Here is a 26166-nt window from a genome sequence, read left to right on the forward strand (position 1 = left end):
TAATTAAAATATTAAGTAAGGTTGTTGATTTTTTTAATTACCGAATCGTTGAAGTGTCGTTCATGAAATTTTAGGAGTTTAGTACATCGTCCATTTAATAATATTTTGTTACATCTAAAAATTCTTAGAGCATTATGTTTGAATTAAAAATGGAGATTTAAGGTAACAGGTAAATTTAATTTCGATTAAACTTCAATTGAGAATTTAGAATTTTTATTTAGTTACATTCCGAAGTCTTTTAGGAATTGAAAAAAAAAATAGGGAGTAGAAATTCCATTGAAATTAAAACAAAAGATAAAAAAAAATGTAGAGATTTTTGGTTTTGCCACTTAGTTTTTGGACTAACTTCAAAAAGACTTTGAAATCATTTATTAGACGAGTGAAGGCACAGTTGAAAAAGTTTTAAAAAAAAATGAGCATATGAAAATGTGGGTTGTTGTTTGTAACCCATATAATAGCCATTGAATGCAAAAGAATTCAAACCTGTAGTTTTATAATATTCACCATGCGGAATTTCAAGAAAGTTTTAATAAGAAATAACAGCTATTTCTGCTAAAACTAGTCAGTCATACTGTAAAAGCTAATGGGCAAGTAAGAAGTCAATGGACCCAGTACTTAATTAAATATTTATATATCTAATTAAATAAATATATCTTTTTAATCTTACTTTGTTTTTATTAATCTATTATTATCTTAAACATATTATTAGTATTTTATATACATTTATTATTCATTGAAGTAGAATAAAGTTTTTTATATGATAAAATTTTTAAGATGGAAAAATATTTTATAGTGTTCTATTTTATTATTATTTTATTTACTATTAATATTTTATTTTTATTTTCTCTTGGCTCTTTTTGTTTTTTTGTGTTATTTCTTTTATTTTGTAAGTAATTTTCTATATATTTTCTTCTGTACAATTTTTAAATTACAGATATCCTGTACCAATGCAATATTGTAAGCATATAATACGCTTTTTACATAGTGTATACACAAATTCCAGAAAATTTACGCGACACGTTCAATGATAGTTGAACTCACTTTTTTCACGTAACTTATTTCACTGAAAAATAAATACTGTTTTAAACACCTTATAATGTCGCCTTACTACAACAAGATTCACATAATAATTGATTTTGAATTCGTTGAGAAGTGAAATTTTGTATTGACTCGTGTGCCTATATGATAAAATTGGAGAAACTGTAGCTATATCTAACGATAAGCTTACCACCAGAATCCTAAATTATGTTCAGCACGAAATCCGAGCCTGAAATGTTTTATTCTATATTGCTTTTTATCTCTAAGTTACCAACTTTTGAAGTCTGAAATTTACTAGAAAATTAATTTTGGCCAAATTTTGTCTACATAACATAATTTGCCATTTTCTGTTCAAATCGTTTTGACCTTCACAACGTTCATGAATTACTAAAAAATCATGTAGGGTCTTATTTTTTAAATGACATAAATTCCTGTTATATGAAAGAAAACCTCTAGCTAGGCATCCTAATACAGGAGTAGAAAAACTGATAATAATAGCAGAAGGGAAGGAATCTGAATCTTTAGTTTGTCTTAGGCAGTTCATCTCCTCCATTCTTTTGTTGCTCAAGTCCAATATTGGATTCATTTAACACCGAAATTTTTCGAAGATGAGGAATGAATATTTTTATCCATAAGAGATAACTAAAGATTAGATATTAGGACATTCTTTCAACTCACTTGATTTCTTCAACAAGAGATACCAGATCACTGTCCTCCAGGAGACAGAGGGCCTCCGCTAGAGGAGTGTCGAGGACCCTGGAGTAGAGCGCAGTGAAGAGAAGTTGCACTATGAGACTGCCCCCGAGGGGAGAGCAGGAAGCAGGAAGGATATCCTGGACTAGCCTGGAGGTGCGGAGCACGGCCTGGGGCAGGCAGTCCACACTCTGGGCCAGGAGGGCTATAGCTAGTGACGTCAGCTGGTCGGTGCTCGCTGAGTCCTGCAGATCATTATCATAAGGTCTTACAGTAAAATGTTTTTGCAACCTTGGATTTTGTTGGATTTCAACTTGGTTTTCTATTATCTTGGTCTTCTTTACTTTGAATTTTTAATATTTTGTTAAAATTTTAATTTCATAAACTTTTGAATGGCTAATTTAGTATAATAATGACAATTAAATTAATAAAACTGATTTCTTAACATAAACTGCTGTGGAAGAAGCCACTATAGCTAGTACAGGAGCAGGTGAATAAAATATATCTCATAGAACATAACCAAATAATTTTCAAATTTTTTTTTCTATCACACTCAACACGGAAACGCATTTCTAGCGATTTTTAAACTTTCACTAATTAGGTAATTAATTTAATAAAGTAAAAAAATTGAAATTTTCGTTCACATAGGTACTTTTTAGGTTTTCGACCATAAGTCTTAAACGGTGGACCTTAGTGAAAAAAATTTAATAACTATAAATTATTCGTCAAATGAGTGCCATAAAGTAATAATTTGGTCAAGTGATATGGTCATAAACTACGTACCCATTGTTCCTTAATCCAATTGCTGTTTTTTTTTTTCAAGTCAATGTACCTACGGATTAAGTGCTTGACCAAATTATTCTTTATGGACACCTAAATTAATGTTCTCTAATTTGTTTTATTATATATTTTTCATTAGAAACAAAAAAAAACTAAAAAAATAAACGAAATTTCTAATTGGTTACTTGATTTAATTAAAGACCTAATTAGTAACTGTTCTCTCCTGCAGGAATATCATGGGTTAGTTTAAAATTAAAATTCTTGGTAAAAATTAAAATTGAAATACGTTTCTAGAAAAATTAAATGTTTTTTTCAATTCAGTAATTATTCAATAATTGAGGGGTGTTCTAGTTGAAGTTATTAGTTTACACCAAAAACATGTTAAGTTTATTTCAAAATTTAAATTTCTATTTGTCTATTAGCTGCAACTAACGACATCATCAGTTAAAATTGGACTTTAACATCTAAATTACATATTTAAATAATATATTTACAAAAGTGATTATTGACTTTTTATAAAAAACATCTCAACTATTTAAGAGATTTATTTTAGATATTATTGAAACTAAATTACAACATTTACCTGTTTCGCTTTGTTCAATATGTCAACGATTGGATTCAAGTATTTTAACAATGGTGTTATCAATGCTTGTAACCAACCTGGTCTTTTCTGGTTCCATATCTGTAATAGAATACTGAAATTAACTATTGTTTATTTGATTATCTAAGCATTTTTAAAGTTAAATTTCACGTGTTTCATAATACTCGTGATTGAATAATGAGCTAGAATTATTCTATACCCTTCAATTTATTATTACGTATTATTTTCATTCCATTAATTGCATTGAACCAATACTTAAAAAATCATGTAGTTTATAATTAAAGGATTGTATGAAGTGCACTTTCAACTTAAGGCCAGAGGCTACTTCACTGTGTGAAAATGTGCTGTTTAGGTTACTATGAGTGGACTGTACATAAGAAATTTAATGAAAGACAATTTCCTTAAAGTGAAAGAAAAGGAATCTACTGAACAATTTACATGGTTGTAGAGGATGGATTAGGAAACAACTCACTCGGATGGATGGTAAGGCGTCATATTCTCTCTCAGCATTCTCCTCTTTCCTTCTATTCTACTTTCCCTAGCCAGGGTACCACCACTTCCTGAAGTCTACGCACGCATGATGACGTTGAATATAAGAAAAGAATTTTTTTTTAAAGAAAAAAGTGATCTTTTCTCTCTAGTCTGCTTGTTCTCACACCGATCGCTGGAGACGAGTTTTTTTTCTACTTTTGGGCACAAGGGGCGCAGTTAAGCACTTGGCCTTCCGGGTCGGGGCGCGGCCATTCTGATACCCCAAGAAATAAGTCTCCCGATGAAAAATGAAATATCAGCTAGTTGGCAAGCCATTAGGAATGAAAGCCCGCCAAGCAAATTAAAAACTGTTAAAAAAACAATTAAACCATGGACCACATCAAACCGTTCCAATCGCAGGGAGGAGGTAGCTATAGCCAGATTGAGAATAGGTCATACGAATTTAACTCATGCATACCTGATCAATAAGCAACCACCGCCAAAATGTCAATACTGCAACAATGTACTTACAGTCAGTCACATATTTGAAGAATGTCATTTCTATTACATGAACTTAAATAGATTGGGAGTGGGACCTAGTGTATCGGATGCTCTGAATGATGACCAAAAAAACATAGAAATGGTTTTAATTTTCTTAAAAAGGAATAATCTTTTGAATAAGATCTAAACCCAAAAGGTTTGTCATATGTATTAAAAAAATCTAAAATAAGTAATTATTCAAACTTATTTAGCAATTAAAGAATTTCAAATCTTGAAATAGAATTTTAAAGTGAGAAACATGGCGTTGATGACCTCAGGGTTTTACGCCCAAAAGCTCCAACCAACAACAAGGGGCGCTGATGATAATTATATTATGGGGTCCATTTTTTGTTTTTTTACAAGAATAATATTACTGAAAATATTGGAATAAAGTAGCATATGACACAAAGGACATGATTATTAAAACAATATAAGAATTAGACAGTATTTGAATATCGTAAGATACGATGCTATTGAAGCCCGTTATTCAATTATTACTAATAGTTGAACTTAATATATCAAATTAGTTTTAAATAACCAATAATAATATATATATAAGTATTAAGTAAAACAAACATTAAAGTGGAAATCTTTTTCTGATTTCAGACCTTTGGGTATATATAACTTAGGAGCACTTTACATTGTTCAATATATATACATATATTACATGTAATATAATATAAAATAATAGAATATTATATACAAATATAAAATTTTTATATTATAAAGAATATAGATATTGTTTATTATTTAACCTTAGTTTACTAATTAACTAAGTTTATATAATTTTATCATTTATTTATTTTAAAGGAATTAACCCTTGATTGATTTCATTTCTTTTATTTCTATATTTTGGACGTTGTTTCCGAAAAATACAGCCCATCTTAATTATTAGATATCTTAAATCCTTCTCATTTCATGGTATTTGACCTTATTGCAAAATTAATATTAGCCATAGTCCAATTTTGCTGTAGACTTAATCGAAAATGAATTTGATTGATTTAAATATTGTTTTTAAAATTTATTAATTTATATATTTGTCGATTATAGGGTCATATTTGTTCACATTCGATTACTATAAATGTTTCGACCTTCGGCAGTCTAGAAAATAACTAATCAATATTAGTCAAAATAACTGAACCCAACGCCCACAATTATTTCAATTGGTCATTTGTTGGTGGTTAAATCTTATAGAGAGATTCAAGTAAGGCCAATACATTTGTGAACTGAATTAATTCATTTGACTGAATAGCCGTCCATATCAATTATGAATTGGCATAGGATTGTTGTGGGGCCATATCGTTGATGAAATTACCACGAAATGCAATTGAAATGTATTAGGGGTTTCAGTAAACATTACAATAATGGAACTAATTATTTGAGACGAAGTAAATTGTTCATTACAAAACACCAATGATTTTGAATAATAGATGAAAACAAAGAGATAAATTATTCAAATAAATTTTTAGAGTTTTTAAATAGACTTTTTATTTGTTATTCGAATAATAGTTTCATCTGTGAACGGACTATATACTATTCAAGCAAACACATATTCGTCCATTATTTATTAAGTGTTGTCCTTTTTTACTACCTAATTATGTAAGTTAAGAAATCATGAAAAAAAATCAGGTGTGTTGCGGGTATAACGTAGCTTTCATTTTCGAACATAGTTACGTTCAGAGGAACTAAAGACAAAGGAAGGCCAAAATTATGAAAAAAAAGTTATTATTCTTTTTTTACTGGTATAAAAATTCGTATTTTAGGATTTCTCAAGAGGGGGGGGAGAGGATAACGAACATAAATTTGGTTTCTCCTAGTAATACAAAGGTTTAACAAAATATACCTTAAGTGATTTGGAGTCTTCAAAAATTTTGAATTATATTTTCAAAGGAAATACACGTTTCGAGTTACATTTAACTAAGCTTCGTGAAAAGGTCTATGCATGAACATCCTACCTACAAAATAGGGTATTCATGATCTTGGGTTGAACATGTTAAATGGAAAATCTTATGTTAAATGGAGAAATATTTCCATATTTTACCCTGTTAAAACGATATAATACATAACATGGTCGAAAGTCTGTTACTAGGTCTGTTAATGGGGAATGACGTCACGCAACAGACCAACTGAGCTTGTCACCGTTTTATTTGTTGTGTTAGGTTACTTACTGAAAAAATAAACGTAGTTTGTGTTTTGATCGTGTTAGTTTTGTTTATTTACATGGGAGTTAGGATTAAAGTAGTATACAGGCTTTGTCTTACCGTAACTCCCCCCTATCAGTTTATGAACAGTCCTCATAAACTCAAAAAGATTACACAAAATAAAGACACACTTATATAAATAATAAAATGAAATAATAATAATAATTTTAAAAAAATAGGAAACTGGAAAGTACACTTAAAACGAACACCATTACTGTAATTTCTTCGAAACTAAATAAATAAGTAAAAAGAAATAAAATAAAAAAAAAAAAAACCTTTCACTCCTGTTTTTCCAGTTTAAAACAACAATGTCTACAACATATTTAAATCCTAAGAACTAAATATAGCGAAGTTATGCACATTTTACATTACGAGAACACTCCTTGTTATACATAATAAAAAAAAAAAAGAGAAAGAAAGACAACTTCCCCATTTGCAGAGGTGAGAAAACTCCAGATTTCAGTGGTCGTCTAGCTTAGGAAACTTGAGCTGTTCTATATAAACCGTCCGCCGTTTTTTTTTTTTTTTTATTTAGTTTTTCTAGGTCACGCGATTATTTATTTTTATCAATAATATTTAGCAGAAAAAATTCACATGTTTGATGGTTTGGTTTTGGGTGGAATTTATTCCAGCAAAGATCCGCCTTTTTTTTTTTTTTTTTTGGTTCTTTGACACTCTCTATGGTGACTATGTTATACTCTATTGTTGTAATCACCCTGAATGGTCCCTCATATCTTTGAGGCCCCTTACTCTTGTTTGAACTCACTCTCCACCTTTGGACGCCTTTGTTATGTTTCGCTACGCGTTTGGCCTTCAAAAGCAGAAATACACTATTTCTAAGCGGTAAGTCTATTCCAAAAAGTGATGATTATCACTTTATATAATAGACTTTGATTAAACTCAGCTAGGTATCTCAGTGAAATACTCTTAAAGGACTTGTATATCAAATTTTCAAAAAAGCTTCCCCTAAATTATGTTTGATTTTATTTTTTTTTAAATAATTAACCATCTCTCATTGTTAGTAGCAATGAAAAACGGATGAGTGTGTCCTATGAAAGAATTTGATCGTTTAGTAAAATAAAACAAAAGAGAAATAGAGACAACAGTTTAGAAACTAGAAAATTGGAGATGTCTTTGTTATATATTTTTAAACTTCTAATCAAGGAAGAAATAACATTGATTCCTTTTTAAAATATCAAAAAACCTTTAAATTTCCTTTGTAGCTAAATAATAAAAACTTTATTGTTTGAAATTTTCGGTTTAGAGGACGAACTTCTTTATAATTTGTGGTTAGATATTTTCTATTTAAATTTTCAAAATAAATATTAACTTGTAAATCACTGGAATTTTACTCGTAAGATTTTAAATCCTTTTTTTTATTATTATTTAAATAATCGTGAAAGATAAGATATGATGCATACCATACATTATCTATTGTTTTTTGATAACGGATGATATGATTATTTTTTACATTTTTTTCTACTTTCAAATTGTTTTTTAATAGGTTATTTTTCTTTCCCGGGCTTCTATTATCTATAGTTTCATATTTACTAACATAGTTCATAACCTATGCGGAATAATAAAATAAAACTTTATTTTTATTATTATATAGTTATAGTAAAATATATTGGTTTTATGTCGTACAACAATTTGTTTCCTTAATCATTCTGATTGATATTGAATAATTACTATATATTTTTTCTCAATTCGATGTAAAATTATTGAGTATTTATTACTAATAATAAATTCTATTAATAAATATTATTATTTATATTAAATAGTGAGCTATCCCATGTCCATTTTACGGCGTGCCAACCCATAAATATTATGCATATTATTCAACCGTTCATTTAATTATACTACTCGTATGCTCAAATTGTATACCTGTAATTTACATCTATTCTGCAGTTCAAGTTGTATCATTTTTTTTTAAATATAGTGTAAGCAAGAAAAATAAGTTTTTATGGTAGCATTTTGATTTGTGTCTCAACATATTTACTATGCCACCTTTTTGGCAATAAAATAAAATATTACTAGGTGATCACTAAAACATTTTTTATATAATAGAGATTATCAAATTTTAAATTATTATTTCTCAATTTCATCCTTCTATTTTCCTTATTGAGTCCGGCTAATATGGCTTATCTTTTCCCTTTTGATTTTCCTCTCCGACTCACCTTAAGGGACCTTCCTTACGTCACAAGGTGTTAATGTTCATCTGTTCCCTTTATAAGAAGAGACTTTCCTTGTTGCGTCTTATCTGATTATGTTTAACTGAATATTTTTATATCACTAATTATGTGAAAATATATTAATCGTTAAAATTGAAAAAAAAAATTCTGATAAATAGATAAAAATAATTTTTTTTTTTAAACAATACTAATAAAATATTTGTCAATAAAAAATATAGTTTTATTATGTTTCATTATTTATTTAATTTCATTATTTTTCTGATCATATGTTGTACAATATAGAGGAAAATGTATGCCCCGGTTTGTGCTGATGGGGTCTGGAGGACGAGAACGAATGCTGAACTGGCAGGCCTCGGGACGGCTTCGGTGGGCAGGCTATGTATTAAGAATGACCCAGGATCAGATTCCTAAGATGATCCTGGACGAAAGGATAAATGGGAGAAGGAGAGTAGGAAGACCCCGGCTCCCGATGGATCGATGGAGTGGCAGCGGATGCCAGGTCTATCTTGGAAATCCACAATTGGAAGGCAGCGGCAACCAATAGAGAGGACTGGCGGACGAAGTTGCAGGAGGTCTTGACTCGGCAAGAGTTGTAGCGTCACAGATGATGATGATGATACCTTATGTTGGATTATACGTACAAAAAAGGATTTTGTGCTGTAAACAATCAGAAAACGTTCAGTGAAGAACTCAAAATGTATAAAATTGAATATAAAAAACCCAAATCCAACAAAAATCAATTTTATTGTTTATGATATCAACGCATGAAAATCTTATCTAACCTTCGATGAATCAAAGTAAACTCAGTAAATACTCACAAATAAAAAGCAAATTTGAATGAAGATATTACCACTAATCTCTACTAAGTTATACATATATAATGAATCGTTGGGCATAGAGTAGGAATCGAAAATAAAAACAGTAACAATAAATTTTTTTTTTATAATAATGAAGTTTATTGTTGAAAGAATTTTTTCATTGTTACCAAAGGCCATTGACTAGTAGTACTCCATGAATATTTGTCACTTGTTTGTACTCACGGTTTTTTTTCCTTGAAATAATTTCATGAACTTATCAGTTAATGATTCTCGACATGATTGAATGATAATGGTAAGAAAATTGTTATTTTCTTGATATAATTATATTTTTTATAAATCACAGACAATGAACGATTTCATACCTCATAAACATGAACTCAAAAAATAATAAAAATGAAAATTTGTGTAGAAAAACCTCAAAAAGTTCGATTTCGTGCAGGGCCAATAGAAATCTTTTTCGAATTTCTGTCAAGGTTATGCTGAATTCGACGTTAGGGAACAAAAGATTTAATTTTATAAAAATTCGTTTTCTACTAATGATGTTCTGCAGTGTTATTATTTGGTATATTTTGTTATAATACGTTATATTTATGTAAGATAAGTCAGAGTAAGTGCATATTAGTGGTGAATGCATAACAGGGTTTCTATGTCAAATATATTTTGTTCTATAGTAATTTGAAATAAATTCATCCTATTTGGTTCAAATCAATATACGTGTAGCTCTCTTTAAAAAAAAAAAAAACATAATTGGTCCATCTTGTAGAATGGGTGCCATATTATAGGTCCTACATTTTGTTAAGTAATAAAGAAATATGGCAGAGTTTTGTTTACAATCTTTATTAAAAATAACAAACATGTTATTTAATAAAGGAGTACTTCCAGACTCTATGTAACACACAACTAAATAGTTAATAACACTTCCAACGTGTACTACTGAGTTGTATACTTCATGTTTGTATATACTTCGATATTTTTCGGGTTTTTTTTTTATAACTGAATGAACGCTTATGAAATGAACGCATTTATTTTTTAATAAAATCAATCGTTTAGCTAATTGTAATTATGATGAACAAAAAATAGATACGTGTTGGCATGGATTAAATTATTTTGAATTTTATTTCAAAGTTACTAAAGTATTTAGTGAAACTTAGAGATTGAAGCTCCGAAAACTAGGTAAACATATAGTTCTGAATAAGAATAAACGCTTCAAACATTAACACAGCGTCCCGGGATCTGGAATTTCATTTATGTCTTCAGCTAAATCCGTTAGTCAGAGCTAAATCCATTAGCTCTACCTCAAGCTCCATTAATATAAAATAACTTAATTTTGACCTATTATTTCCGTTCAAGGAACGGCTTTAATTATTTAAATGTTAATAATTTCATAAAACTTTTGAATACATAAATAAAATGAGCTAGAATTATAAATTAAACAATGTGGATTGTTAAAATTACATAAGATACATAACTTCTTCTTTCTTGTTCTTCCAATAACCAAAGTCAGTCGGTTCTGGCCATCTCTGTCTCCGTTGTTCCTCCATGAGAATACATGTACCATATTTGGAAAGTATTGTGTGGCAACTTGTTTTCCAAACCATCACGAAAGATGAAGTGTAATTAGTTGATCGTAGATTAATATGAGGGAAAGATGGCCCCATTATTGGGGTATAGAAGTTGGAAGGAGGTAGTCCTTTGCATAGGTTCTAGACCGGAAGGTAGAAAAGCATTCCGGGTGGGGGGGCAGTGTATGACTTAGTGGCAGTACTGGACTTAGAGCCAAAAGTAGTATAAGCCTGCTGAATCTCTGTTAAGACATTGCCAGGCTATGACGAAGAACTGAGAGGGAACAGACCTTTAAAAATACCGCTGAAGTCAGAAGTAACTGACGAAAGGTGCAAAATAGTCAGTGAACATCTTTCATGATGTGATGATTTAGGGGTGTGGTCATAAACGAAACTTATTTATTTGTACCGACGTTTTAATCTATTAGTATCAATCTACTGCTGTCTCTTTATTTTTTTGATATGTATTTTTCCAAGTTTATTTATTATTATCTTCATATTTTTTTTGTCTCTGAATTAAGGTTGTTATCTCGTTGTTTTTTTTTTCAGTCCTTATGAAACCTGAAATTCAGATAAAACGTGCAAAAGTACTACTTCCTTCCAACTTCTAGGCCCCCATAATGGAACTCACCAGACTTGGGAGACAAGAACATGACAGACGATTTGACCAACTAGATAGGCTTCTGAACAGGATGTCTCATCTTTCAATTGAAAACAACGTCAATATCATCTTTCAATCCATGTGGCTGAGAGAGTAGCTGGGATTCCGAAGTCCTGCTTTGCAATCCATATGTGGGTGGCAGGCCTTGATTTTCTGGAAAAGGCGTTATATAAGATGTATCTTATATAGATAGTTTGTTAAAATGATTTTTTACTTTTTATTAACTTTAACTGTTAGTCTTCACTGCCTACTTATTTTTAATTACTTAGCTTGGCGGTCTATTCATTTTTTACTGGTGATGTAGATATATTTTAAATATTTTAATCATTATTATTATTACCTAATTTATTTTTAATGAGTTTTGTTATGGATTGACAATACTAGGTTCAAAAGAAATTCAGTTTAATTAAATAAATATATCCGAAAAATTAAAAATTATTCTGTAGCAAGATGATCTAAATATGTTTATCAAAGCTGATTAATTTTTATAAACCTCGATTAATCTCTTGAAAAATTTAAAACATCTGATCTAGTTATTCAATTATTCTTGGGATTCATTCATGTGCTAATCAATAAAAAGCAAATACGATTTTCTTTTGTGTGAAAGCACTTTTTTTGTGGTAAATATATATATATATAATAAACCAAAATTCCAACACCAGATTTTTTGGAATTTTTGCAATTTACCCATTAAGGGTCCCTCCCTTTAAATATAGGTGATTCCTGTCACTAACAAACGTGTCGCAGGATCGTCCCAGCACTAAGCAAACCTCCTGTACGGTGGCAGTGGATCTCACTAAAACTTAACTTAATAAAGTAATAAAGATAAAATAATTTTGAAGATCAAAAGATACTGGCTCGAATTTTCCTAGTTGTTTCGTCTTATTTTCCTTCCCAAAATAATATCAGCCAATGAAATAGCTGAAAAGAAAGTAGAGAGAGGGAGAGAAATGGAGTCGAGAGGAGATATTATTCAAGAGTTAGAAGTCTTAACTTTAGCTCACTTGCTCAGCCTCTACTTGCTCACAACCAGTGATGCGGCGAGAGGGATGCGCCGGGATCTTTTGAGCTCTGCTCTACCCCTCACACGTGGGGGATAGAGTAGGTTCAGGGATCCTCAGGTCGATTGTGTAAATATTGTATATAGGAGTGTAAATGTGACTAGAGATTCTTTTATTTTATTTTCATACACATAGTTTGATTATGTTCATTTCCTTTATTCTTCTATGTATATATTTTAAGAGAGATTTTATTTATTTTTATGTACCTTTTTTTTATTTCTTTAATTTATTTATTTATTTTCATTCTTATTTTATTTTATTTTAGTATGGATGTGATCATTCATCACTATTACCTATTTCCCACAATAGTGTGGCAGATTGATCGTAGTATCTATCAATTAAGAGAAGTCTAGGACTCACAGAATTAGCAAGGATTTGATAGTTGCAGAGCTGCAAGATCTATCAGAGAATTCACTGGGGAGTAGTTGACACTGAGAAGCTCAGAGGTTTCCAGTATTTGCGTGGGTTTATTGAGCTGTTCAATTGACTTGCTCTTTTATTTACCTCTGTCTGGAGGAATTCATTCATACCTGCGACTGTTAATATTTCTATACCAGAAGCGGCCAATAAAAGATTTTGGGCAATAAAACGGACTAGTACATTTTAATTTTATTTTACCAGGAAAAGATGACTCGCATACCATAATCGGAGTGTAGCAGTTGTTTATTACATTCCGGACGAAAACATGTTAACCTTATCCTGGCAATTTTAGTGTTCAGTAATTTTCCCTTTGCCCTGTATATCGTGTTTTAGGAAGACAAGAATTTAATATACAACTTCCTTTTTTATTCCTACGCTTTCCAGGCCAGCGCTTCGCTTGTTGATTTTCTTTCTTGATCTCCTCCCTGGCGTGTAAACGTGTGTGATGTTGAATCTGTTTTTTTTTGTTTTTTTTTTAGAGCGAGAGAATTCCTTTTTATTTTTATAGTATATTCAAAAACAAAGGCTTTCATAATATTTTTCTAAAAAAACTGTAGTCTTCATTATGTATACCCTGTTATTAATCAACAAACTTTTAGTGTAAAATAAATTATAAAACAAATAATGAATAATGTTATTATTATTATCAATTATGAAATATGAGGGTTTTTTTCGCAAATGAAATTTTCGCTAGTTTGGATTAAATAAAACGAGGACCTGAAATGAGTATAACAAAAATAAATAATGAAGAAAATTAAAGAATAAAAAAAAACCTTCCAAGTGATATATTCAATTTAATAAAATAAAAATATAAACAATGAACCAAAAAAAAAATGTATCGTTTCCTGTTGTTACAAAAATAAAAGAGTTAATTGTGAAATAAAAAAATCTCCGGATATACATACAAATATAAAAGAATTTTCTTTATACAAAAAAAATTGTGCTTCTGTTAGTGAGAGAAAAAAAATAAGGAAACAAAACCAACAGAAAAATAGGAAGCTCGATGCAAGAGAAAGAGAGAAAAAAGTTACTCACAGATTGCATGGAACAATGTTAAAAATAATAGCGTAAGAGAATTTATGATTTTGAATATTACTGTAAAGAAGCAACCTCTTCCTTTCAATAAATTTAAAGTATGTAACGAAGTTTAAGTAGTCACCATGTTTGAATACCCATGCTGGTTGAATAACAGCTTATTTTCTATCATGACTTCTAAATATTTTATGTATTTTGCCAGAGGAATAAGAACATCATTTAAGGCTATTTTTCAGGGAAGTAAAGGACGTCGTTTTATGAAAATGGTTGTTTCTTTTTTTCATTGTTTAGATATAATCCGCATTTTTTGAAGTACTAAGATCTTTTTTTTTTTTTTTTTTTTAATTTTCTTTTAGTCTATTAGCGATTATATCGATTCGGTGAGAAGAAGAAAACGCTATATCATCGGCAATGACTGTACTAACATTTTTGATTTTCGAACTATCATTTACGAATAAATTAAATAAAATCAGACTTATAGAAGATCCTTGCAGGAGTCCGTTCATAGTGTAGTAAGTTGGAGAGGGTATTATTATTTACTGAAGAATTTGTTGGAAAAAATGATTAAATTTCATATGAAAAGAATACTTTATCTTACTTAATGGCAAATAAAATCTATTGCTTAAGTTACAGGTGGGGTAGCCGAAATAGAACATTTATTGTTAGGTGTGTTAATTAATTGATTAATTGGCCTATGGATTTAACGATGCTGATGATGATGGTATGAATTATATTTAATGATGTGGACTTACTCCATACATCCCTTTTCTTCTCCGCATTCATATTCCTCTCTCTCCTCTGCCGCTGGGAGGCACTCCAGGGTGTCTACTCACTCATGATTGGTTTTACTAATAAGAGTGAAGACAGAATGATTATTTCTAGAATAGAATGGCTCTCTCATGCATAAGTTTCTTCTTCTCCCCACTGAGAGCGCTGGAGGAGGTAAGCTTTGGCTGTTGGCCTACATTATGGGGGCTCATCCATTTCAGGCTTTCAGTTATTTTAGGTAACCCGACAGCTAGATTGAAAAAAATACTTAAGACTTACTTGATGCCTGTCCAAAGGATCCGCCCATGTAACGTCCCTCCTTTCCAGAGTGTGAATGATGGTCCCTTTGAGGTCTTGCTCGCTTCCGACCAACATCACCACGTAGCAGATGGCCTGTTCCACGCTGCTCTTTGGAAGGTAGCAGTCTCCGTTGCACATGAACCCCGAGCACTTGGACTCCTCTTCTTCCGAACCTATGTATCTCTCGTTGTCGAACAAGAACTTGAGGAGCCGAGAGGCCACCCAGCATTTCCTCATCATCAATACCTGAGGAACATATAATTTTTTAAGTCTGATCTCAAATATTTATAGTGGATGCTATAAATAAACCCTGTAAAGTGGTTTTACCTTGAGCAAGAGACACCAAGATCTGTGTGGCTGTGCCTGGAGGATGTTCAGCTCCAGGAATATCGCCACTTTGGCTGGAAGTTCAAAAACTGATCTAGTTCCATAGTCTATGTCATCGTTGACGAAGGCGAACCATGGGGAAAAGCTCTTTTCGGGGAGTGGCTTGAAGCATTCTACGTCGTCTAGGCCTTTAGAGAATATCTACAACATCATAAATATTTTTATGTTTTATTTTAATTTATAGCAGTAGCATTATCAATTACAATAAATTCTCCACATGCCTTTAGCCTCAAAAGTATTTATTAATATATTTTACACTTCCAACTCCAGCCAGCCATTGACATAATTAATTACAATATTTTTATTAAAAATAGTATAATCATTATAAATTCTAAATTAAAGCAAAATCATACCTTAATTTTAAATTTTACAGCCTTACAATTCTTTCTAAAATTTTAGACATGTATTATACCCAGGACTAATATAAAGTAGTTAATTGATCTATAAAACACAACTTAATCCTTAATACTAAACAATTAGCGAAAGTCAATCACAATTATTAGTAACATGATGATAGCATTATATTATAGCTAAAATATTTGTAACAGAATTAAGAATTTCTTGACAAGTGCATTTTATATATTGTTGGAAAGCTAATGGATGTTCAGTTGTGACTCAGTCTTTAAAATCGCACCTTCTTAAATAGGTTTTTTAAACAGAGTTTTTTGTTTTAATAAAGCAAAACAGCATTGACAGGAACAATATGACAATTATCTCGCCACAAACCTCATTTTAAGTGCACGTTGAAATAGCGGAGGTCAAAAGCTAATTATCTTTCATAAATTGGATCTTTCACAATTTAATAGTAAAGAGAACAAGTCATCAAGTAAAATTGTTTTTTTTTATTGTTTATATTTAGTTGTTATCTAATACCATCACGTATTGCTTCAAATGACATAATGTTTGTACACGGTCCTTAATGTCTGTTCGTGTGAGAGGTTTGAATTCTTCCGTAAATCGATGATTCGCGCGTGCATAATGCTTCTAGGAAGCTCTGATGTATGTGTTTAATTGATCGTATCTGAGTTAGTTTGTTCAAGCTCTGCTTTGCATGTTGGCTCTGTCATCCGTGGTTCAAAAATTTTATACTATTAATGTTTTATATCTCTGATACTACACTTTTTTTTTTTTAATTATTTATTTAATGTAATTTACAACTGTACAAAATTATACAATAGGTAAATATGTAGTATGTTTCATATATACTTGAAAATCTTGGGAAGAAACCACCCATTGGTGGCACTTCAAACATTAATTTAAATTAAAAGGTCCCATGGCCATCTTCTTTTCAGAGGCCTCGGAGGATTATCAGGGATTGTTAAGGATGAATGATTAAGAATTAATGGGTTAGGATGGCTAAGGAGTTTGGAATGAAAAGACGCATATCTGTTTTGGGCCAAATCTGCAACGAATGGGATGTTAAGGTTGATACTACACTTAAATGTTCATTTCATGTTTATTTTATACCAAATCAGTCCGTAGTTTCACAAATAAAAGTAAAGTGATTTTATGGGATTTATTAGTGGTTGACCCATGTAATTAAGGCGATATCTTATCGTAGATTGCTGGTTGCATTCGTTAACTCAAAATCATCATAAAAGATTCAGTACAACTCGTTTAATACACAACCGGTGATAATTAAGACCTCAGCCGTTACATTTGCTTTAGACGGAGCAATTACAGAATGATAAAGCGCTAATTAAACAACTAAAAGCGGTGCAACTGCTAATACTTTTCTATCTAAGCATGCGAGACGGTGAATGACTGCTGCTGATACTGGCCTTGTAGAGCGTTGCTAAGGATGCACCCCTGAAGAGCAGGGTTGTGAGAAGGTGATGGCACTTGTCGTGGAGGTGGAGAACCACCTGGTTGGTGCACTTCTCTCCGGTCAGCTCCTTGGCACAACTGCACATCGCTTCAATCAAAACAGGTCTCGATAAGAAGACTGAATGATTAATCAGTAAGGCATGATTGGTCATTGAAATATATGAAATTAACAACTAAAGGAGCTCTAGTTATGTTAATTTTAATATATTAATAAAAATAATACAGTAGGGACCACTATTACTAGTAATATGTAAATTTGGTAATAGTGCAGTAATAGTAAATTATAGTAATAGTAATATTACAATTATTATTTATTATTAAAATTAAAATTTCCCACGCCTGTATTACTCCATTATAACTGAGATCAAATTTACTGAATGTATTATAATGTACTGTTGTAAATCTCAATAAATATAATAAATTAAAAAAAAGATTCGTTTTGAAGATCCCAATCTGTCCCTATGTAAAACATTGGATAGATATTCTTAATCATCGGACAAATTGTTGTTTCTTGATAATTACGAAGCATGAAAAGATTACAGGTCTACTGCTGAAAAAGAAAGTCCTAAAACCAGAAAAAAAAAACTGCCTCTAATTCTGTTACAAAGGGGTGAAACTAGAGGTCCCTGGAAGAATATTATCCCAGTTTTAATTAAAGGTTTTTATTAATGCCAAGAGCTTAATCAGAATAAAGTTGAGCCGAAGCTTACCTGATTACTTCAACTTCCCGTTTATTATAACAACTGAATCAGTCAGTTCTCAGCGATAAATTTTTATAAAACTAAAGCTGGGCGTATATCAATGTCGATTTCAATTACAAATTATTTTTTAAATAATATTCCAAAATTAAGATATTAAAATAAAATTTCATAACGAAGCCTTAACTTTATATAATAAATACAGAGATAGCACAACTTACATCAAAATCTCATAAATAAAACCAAAAAAAAAACCTACATAAAAAAATATACTATTACAGTTTTTAGACAAAGATTTTTTATAAAAGATATTAACCGAGAAATATGACAGTGTATTGTACTTTGATAAGAGAAAACGTTTATGAAATATATTGTATCAAAGTTAGGCCTTTCCTATAATATTTAGAAAAGCATTGGTGGAATGGTTAGTTAAAGGGCTCTATCCAAAAAGGAATAGTTTTAAAATTGCGACAGAAATTGATGGAATTAGTTAAATAAATTTTAAATAAGTAATTTATTATTTCACTAATTAAAAATCAATAAAATAAATTTGTTTATAAATGTTCATTTATTTTCCCAAAGATAAACTCAATTATTTTTCACTTATTTATTTAATCATTGGTAAAGTTTCAAACAATTGTCCATCATCAGGTAGCTTATATAATATATTTGAATTATAAATTATAGGTTATAAAATTATACAATAGGGTATAATTTGACAATCGAACTAATATAATTAAAATTTCAAGAGAAATTAATAATAATTTTTTTAAAATCAAGACAAATCCCTTAAAGGGTTGGTAAGGAATATAGAATAATTACAAGTAATTATAGAAAAATATATTATTATTTGGGTTTTCTTATTTCATATAATAACAGTAATATAGTGCATGATGTCATAAATTATTTAATTGTAGTAGTGATAGTAAAGGGTTGATAAAATCTTTTTTTTTTTTCCAATACATTATAGAATACTGGACTAGATGATAGACAAATGCCCGAAACGTCGTCAACGATTAAATAAAAAAATGCTAATTAATTGAGCGGTTTATTGAAAAAAAAAATAATTCGAATGAAGGTAAATATTTAATTTTTATTTTTAAAGTTTTTTCAAATGTCGATTAAATTCATGTGTAGGAAATATTATGAAGTATCACATCTCAAATTTTCAGGACCCCCTCTTGATCAATCTTGGCTGGCACTGAAATTATAAACAAAGTCCTTGCGCTTTCCCTTAAAAATGTGTTCCCCAAAGTATAATCCAACATTTTGTAATAATTTTCTTTTAATTAATTTATTCGAATCTGGGGTTTAATTAATTATCGCTTAAAGTTGCTACAATTTGTTAATTAATTTTCAATTGTTGTTAAATGTTAATTGGTAATAAATGGTAGGGCGTGAGTTAAATAGGATTATTTTAATTTAGCAATTAGACGGCGATGATCGGCCGTCGATTCATGAATATGTAATTAATCCAGACTGGATCTAATCCACATCCAGAGCCTGTGTTCATTGAGTCCTGTCTGCTCTAACGTGAGGCCCCTAGTTGTGTCTGCATTAGCATCATTGATCCACCTCGTGAGGTAAATTGAACATTAAAATTACTTTAATCATAAACATTACTTTTTGGATCTTATATGTCTAAATTACTTAAACAGGTTGGATTGTGTTATTTATATATCTGTACCTCGGAGGGATACAACACTAAGTCCATTTTTTTCCATATTGACTTTATTACAGAGTTAAAATCAGCTTTTCCTCATATTTCTTAGAGGAATAGAGCACTATGTCCAAAACCAGTTAGAAACGGATATAGCATGTTTTAAAACAACACCAAGTCCACTTTCATTTAGAGGGAAAGAACACCTTGGTGTTTTATCCTTCTGAAGCATGTGAATTACTACTGGACATAGTGTTGTATCCCTCCGAGGTACAGATATAGGGTTAGGATTTTCACATAATTACATATTGTGTAGTAACAAGTATATCACCTGATTGTACAAGAGTCGGGAAGAAAAAAAAAGGCAGTTATTTCACCCCAATTTTTTATTACATTATTGAAAAGTATGTATTAATTACTAGTCAAAATAGATGAGTCTGCTAAGTATAAGTAGGGGGAATAAAAAATGGTGGCTGGTATCAACAAAAAAATTCATTCAGAGTTTTATATCTTTAACTAACAACACTAGAAAACCTAAGAGAGCATTATTTAAAGTAGAGTAAATTTGCTGAAATATTAGCCTTAAAAGAGCTATTTACGTTCAATGGTTTTCGAGATATAGATTTTTAAAAAGCAACATTTCATAAAATTGTACTGAAAGATTAGTAGTTAGGGAATTTATTTTGAGAAATCTATATCTCAGAAATCATTCGACGCACAATGAAGTAGTTTATAAAGGTTATCTTTGTGGGAATAGCAATTTTTCGTGATATTTCCTAAAATATATTGAATACTTGTTCCGTACAATTAGTTTCATTTATGAAAAATTTTATTTCTAAAATCATAAGACGTACATATCTCTGACAACACTCAAAATAAAGGAAATTTAATTTACTATAAAGTAGTTTATGACATATATCTTCGTAAAAGTAGTAGTTTTTATGATATTTGACAAAATAAATTCGGAAAATGTTAATGTATAGTTATTCGGGGAAAAGGTTTGATTTTTGAAAAAAAATATCTATAGAATCATAAGACGTACATATGTCTGACAGAACTCAAAATAAAGGAAATTTAACTTACTATAAAGTAGTTTATGACTTATATCTTCGTAGGAGTAGTAGTTTTTATGGAATTCGCATATGAATATAAATCGAGCACATGAAAATTTGTCGGAACAATTATAAATCAATGTATTTTAGCAAATACCATGAAAACTACTACTCCTACTAAAATAAACTACTTTATAGCACACTAAACTAGTTTTAATTTGAGTGATAATAGAAATCTTACGGCAAATGGCTGAAGATATAGATTTTTCTAAATAAATTCACTAACTACTGATCTTTCAGTACATTCTCTACAACATTTTATGAAATGTTGCTTTTTAAAAATCTATATCTCCAGAAATATTGTACGTTAATATCTCTATTATGGCTCATACTTCAGCAAATTTACTCTACTTTAAATAATGTTCTCTTAGGTTTTTTAGTGTTGTTGGTAGTTTTAAAGATAAACAGATTTTTTTATTTATTTTTTTTAACGTTTTGAAACAGCCGCCATTTTTTATCCCACCTACCTATACTTAGCAGACCCATAAATGTCAACTGGTAATTATACGTAGTTTTCATTAAAGTAATCAAAAATTGCGGTGAGATAACTGCATTTTTTCTCCTCTTTGGCTCGTGTACTACGATAGTTTGAGGACCTGATAGCATTGGAGCGATGCTTCGCAAGATTGTAGCTTCAATTCCCAACTTGTTCAGTCAATATTTATTTCGTGGCAACCCGGAGAAATTACTCTTGAAATTTTCACTCTGGGACTACATATGCCCTCACTGGAAGATTCGGGCCAAAAAAAAAAACACCGCTACAAATTCATGAAGGGTCAGAGTTCAGACTTTGTAAGAAAGTGATGTTTCTTGAACAGAAATTATGCAAGCAGGAGATTTGTTCAAGATCACGTTCCAGGTTTTTTCCCCAACCAAGGCTACCCACTTTACAGAGTCTCCCCAGTAGGGCTCCAGAACCCATGGGTTGACTCACGGCTAAATTAATTAACATAATAAATAATTATTTATCACAGCCGGATTCGAATCTAGGCCCAGGAGACTGTAAAACCGCACCTGATTCACTGAGCTACCCCGCTCCGTTTCATAAATTTAAACAGTTTTTAATTTATACACTTTTATATATTATGCTCCATATTAATTTTTTATTCCTTATAATGTTATTTTAGTTATTATTTATAATAGTTATTGTCTTATTATTATTCATTATTTCTGTTTTTGACCTTCTGATTTCTGCTTGATCATCTCACACGGCCTATAAGTGTTTTGGCTCGTTCTTTCATATGTACCAAATAATATAGAACTGAAAATCAAGCGACTCAACTAACTCCAGACTCTCCTTTGTGATCGAGTACTTTTTTTTTGCGAATTGGCTTTAAATATTTATATGAGAAGATGGTTGGGGAGGAGTGGTGCGATCAGAATATAACACAAATAAGTTGAAATAACTTATTTATTAGTGCCAACGTTTCGGCCATAATTTCTAGTCTTCATCAAAATCAAACAGCCAAGTAAACTCAGCGCCGCGAGTCTCGCCGCTCGATATGCTATTAGCAGGTGCATTTTACGTTTTAAGGTTTCTATAACCTTTTTTCCTATCTTTCTTTTAACCTTTACACCATTCTCAGGGGGCTTTCCTTGCTTCGCGAAGTTCCTCAATTGACAGAAGGGCACCACCAGCTTTCATTATTTCCTCTAATGTGTCAGATAGCTGGTACCAAGAGTTGTTCGGATACGTATCATCTTCACCGATGGCGATAGTTAGCTCTTCACGTTCAGTCCAGGCTTCCCTGAACTCAGTCCAGAGCTGCTTAGCTTCGTCAAGTCTTATCTCGAAGACGTTGGCTTCAGTGTCGCTGAGGGTTGTGGTATCAATTTTGAAAATACATATTATTTGACGTTTTAAACCTCGCATCCGCCTCTCCATGACAGCGGCGCGTGAAATGCACTGTTCTGAAGGGAGAGAGAAAGAGAGAAAAGAATTTAGAAAAGAAAAGGTCGAACTGAAGGAAATAAATAGCAAGAAATTTGATAGCTAACTAATAAGAGAGCAATATACACATTATACCAAGGGATAGAACTGAATAGCCGAATAATTGAACAGAAATATTGATGAAACGTCAGCAGAAGGAACCAGGTTGAGTGACGTCATCGAACGAAGAAGGTGATGTTCAAGTTGTCGCATCTAGAAGACCAAGATGGTTCTACCTCTTTGTAATGGCGTAGTGCGCTGTGGCTCAGCTTATGGCTTGATCAGTTATCTTGCAATATGAAACTCTTTTGTCTCTCTTAGATATTCTCTCAATCGTGACAATATTAGAGGAAATGTAGTGAATTAATGTGTATATTGCTGTAAATAAGAAATGAAACAAAACATATATGATTAAAGTGAATCAAGGTAATAGGTACAAAATTGTTTGTAACTTGTCTAACTAAAAAGCTTTACTTTAATTAACAACTTGTTAATTAAACTTATAAATGATTGCTATGGAACTAATGAAATAAAATTGTGAGAAATAGAAGTGAGTGTTTTATTAAGTTTATCCTTTATCACTGTGAGGTTAGATTATGTTGCTTGTGAAATGAACAAAATTGATTTGAATACATTTTAAATTGAATTAATTAACCTGTGACAAATTAATTAAACTATGCTTTATTAATAAATTGAAAATTGGCAGTAGATTGAAAGAATTCTTTAAAATTAGTTAGCTATCTGTGCATTAAGCATGTTACACTTTGAAAACTTGCATAAATGAAATGGAAATAGAACATAATATGGTAATACATTTGAGAATTTTTCCTAAATTACTGAATTTAAAATTAATTAAAGGTTATGGATTGTAAATCATGATAACGAAGAAATAAGGGTATTAATGAATCTTAATTTAACTAACATGGTATGAATGTATATTCTGTGCTATGTTATAGCAAGTAATTTTTTTCCTATATTAACATTGAATTATAAAACATGCAGTATGGATATAATTAAACATGTAATTATGGAAGATCATCAACACAGCTGAAATGGCCTTTTCTTTAGTTCAGGTAAGAACAATAAATTATGTTTATACTCTATATAATACTATTTTACTGAATTAGATTTGATTTAATTGAACAATGAATCTGAACTCAATGAATGATTAGGTCTGGCATGGACTTTATGTGTGAACACTAATTTTGAAACTTTTTTTTTAATTATTTATTTAATGTAATTTACAACTGTACATAATTATACAATAAGTAAGTATGTAATATGTTTCATATACACTTGAAAATCTTGGGAAGGAACCTCCCATTGGTGGTGCTTCAAACATTAATTTAAATTAGAAGATCCCGTGGCCATCTTATTTTCAGACCCCTAGGAGGATTATCAGGGATTGTTAAGGATTAAAGATTAAGAATTAATGGGTTAGGATGGTTAAGGAGTTTGGAATGAAAGACGCATATCTGTTTTGGGTCAAATCTGCAACGAATGGGATGTTTAGGTCTTTGTGAATGAGTTTATTTGTGACGTAATAAGGAGCATCAAGGATTTTACGTAGGATTTTGGATTGTAACGATTGGATGCGGGAAGAATTTGATGGTTTGGTGGAGCCCCAGAGCTCAATTCCAAATAATTTTGAAACTTAAAAAATTATTTGAATTTTATTAATCCGGCTCGGTACAGGAACATTATGTATGAAGCATGCCTTCAACCGAATTGCCAGACACACTTCACTTTTGGTTGGCTGGTTGGGTTTGACTGGACTGTATAATTGAAAAAATGAGAAATGATTAAATGAAGTAAAATTCTATTGTTTATGTTACATGTGGTGTAGGCATGACCGAAAGAAAACATTTATGATTAGATCGTTAGTAAAATTTTGAATGACTGGGCTATGGAAATTGTAGATCTAAAATTGAGGTGGTTGATGATGATGTGGATCTTAACTATTGGTAGATGGGCTTACTCCATGGTTTTTCTTCCCTTTACATTCTTAGGCCTCTCTCCCCTCTGCTTCTGAGAACAACTCCAGGAGTTCTACTCACTCATGGTAGATTCTTGATGAGAGACAAAAAGAAAGAATGAATTTCTTCAACCGAAGACTAGATGACTCTCTTCTCATTAGCCTGGGCTGCTTCTCTTGCCACCGAGAGCGCTGGAGGAGGCAAGCTTTTGTTGCTGGCCACATGGGCGCTGGTATTGCCTTTCTGATGGGAGTCCTCCCCCAATTCAATTTATACCATGGCGCTAGTATTGCCTACATTATGGTAGCCTTTCCAATTCAACCTTTCGGTTGCCGTAGGTTACCCGGAACATTTTGTATTCATTGGTTGTTATCTTGTTCTTTGTTCTTAGCCCTGATGAAGGCTAGAAATTCTTACCGAAACGTTGGCACTATTAAATGAGTTATTTCAAGTTATTTGAGTTATATTCTGACCGCACCCCCTCTCTCCCCCTCCCAACCTACATCTCCTCATATAATCTATCCACGGTCAACTATCTTCTCATCATTAAATATTTATATTTTAGCAGATTTGAAAGAATTGATTTCTTTATCAAAACAACGTACAACAATAAAAATAAAATCAAAAAGGTCGGATGAGGTAAGGCAGTAATTTAAAATCGAGTATTGTCACCCTTGTGATTATAACAACATAATTAAGCAATAACAACTGACTAGGTGATTCTTAAAATTCATTACTGTTGATCGAACTCTCTTTACTACCATTGTTATTTCCAAGAATCTAAACATAACAAACTATTGAGTTTTACCTCCTTTTATTTATATTCGGAGCAATGCAGATTTTATTTTATATTGTTTAAATATTAGTTTATCGTTCCAGTCTGTTTTAAAAAAATACACGGTTTTACAGCAAGATTCCTACGACTGTAAATCTACCTTTTTCTTCCGTATATTACGAAATGAATAACCTCGAGGCCTTTATGGGGTTCGGTTGACGAGACAACTGATATTGCATGGCAGTATATTGCCAATATCATCGTTGATACACTCTTCAAAGTTATTTCTTTTGAATTGCCAAGAGTTGGAAAAAAGCCATCATTCAACTACGACCGTAGTTTATTAACTTCTCCATGAATATTTTTCATATTAAGAATTATGAGTACAGAGCTCAGAGAAAGGTGTAATTGCAAAAAAAAAATGTGTACAAATATGTAAATATTTACTACTGTTGTCAAATAACTAATTTCTCCATTTTTAGTTTCTTGATCCTGAAGATAACCTTATAATATTAAATCAGTTACTAAAATACACTTTTGAGAACTAAGAATTCTTCACAGTTAGGCTAACTAATAAGAGAGCAATATACACATTATGCCAAGGGATAGAACTGAATAGCCGAATAATTGAACAGAAATATTGATGAAACGTCAGCAGAA

General features: G+C 31.1%; 1 protein-coding gene across 1 annotated transcript in view; it reads right to left on the minus strand.

The window, feature by feature from the left end:
- Positions 1-26166, minus strand: part of LOC106680622 (uncharacterized) — a 47830-nt gene that overhangs the window by 9032 nt on the left and 12632 nt on the right. Inside the window, exons 7-11 of the mRNA XM_014420472.3 lie at positions 17310-17443; positions 15469-15669; positions 15121-15387; positions 3095-3193; positions 1717-1976 (exon numbers count right to left, since the gene is read on the minus strand). Of these exons, the coding sequence (XP_014275958.2) occupies positions 1717-1976; positions 3095-3193; positions 15121-15387; positions 15469-15669; positions 17310-17443 (961 nt within the window). The remainder of the gene's footprint in view (positions 1-1716; positions 1977-3094; positions 3194-15120; positions 15388-15468; positions 15670-17309; positions 17444-26166) is intronic.

Source organism: Halyomorpha halys, unplaced genomic scaffold (assembly GCF_000696795.3).
Source record: "Halyomorpha halys isolate HHAL.00 unplaced genomic scaffold, Hhal_1.1 Scaffold270.1, whole genome shotgun sequence".
In the NCBI taxonomy this organism is placed as follows: domain Eukaryota; kingdom Metazoa; phylum Arthropoda; class Insecta; order Hemiptera; family Pentatomidae; genus Halyomorpha; species Halyomorpha halys.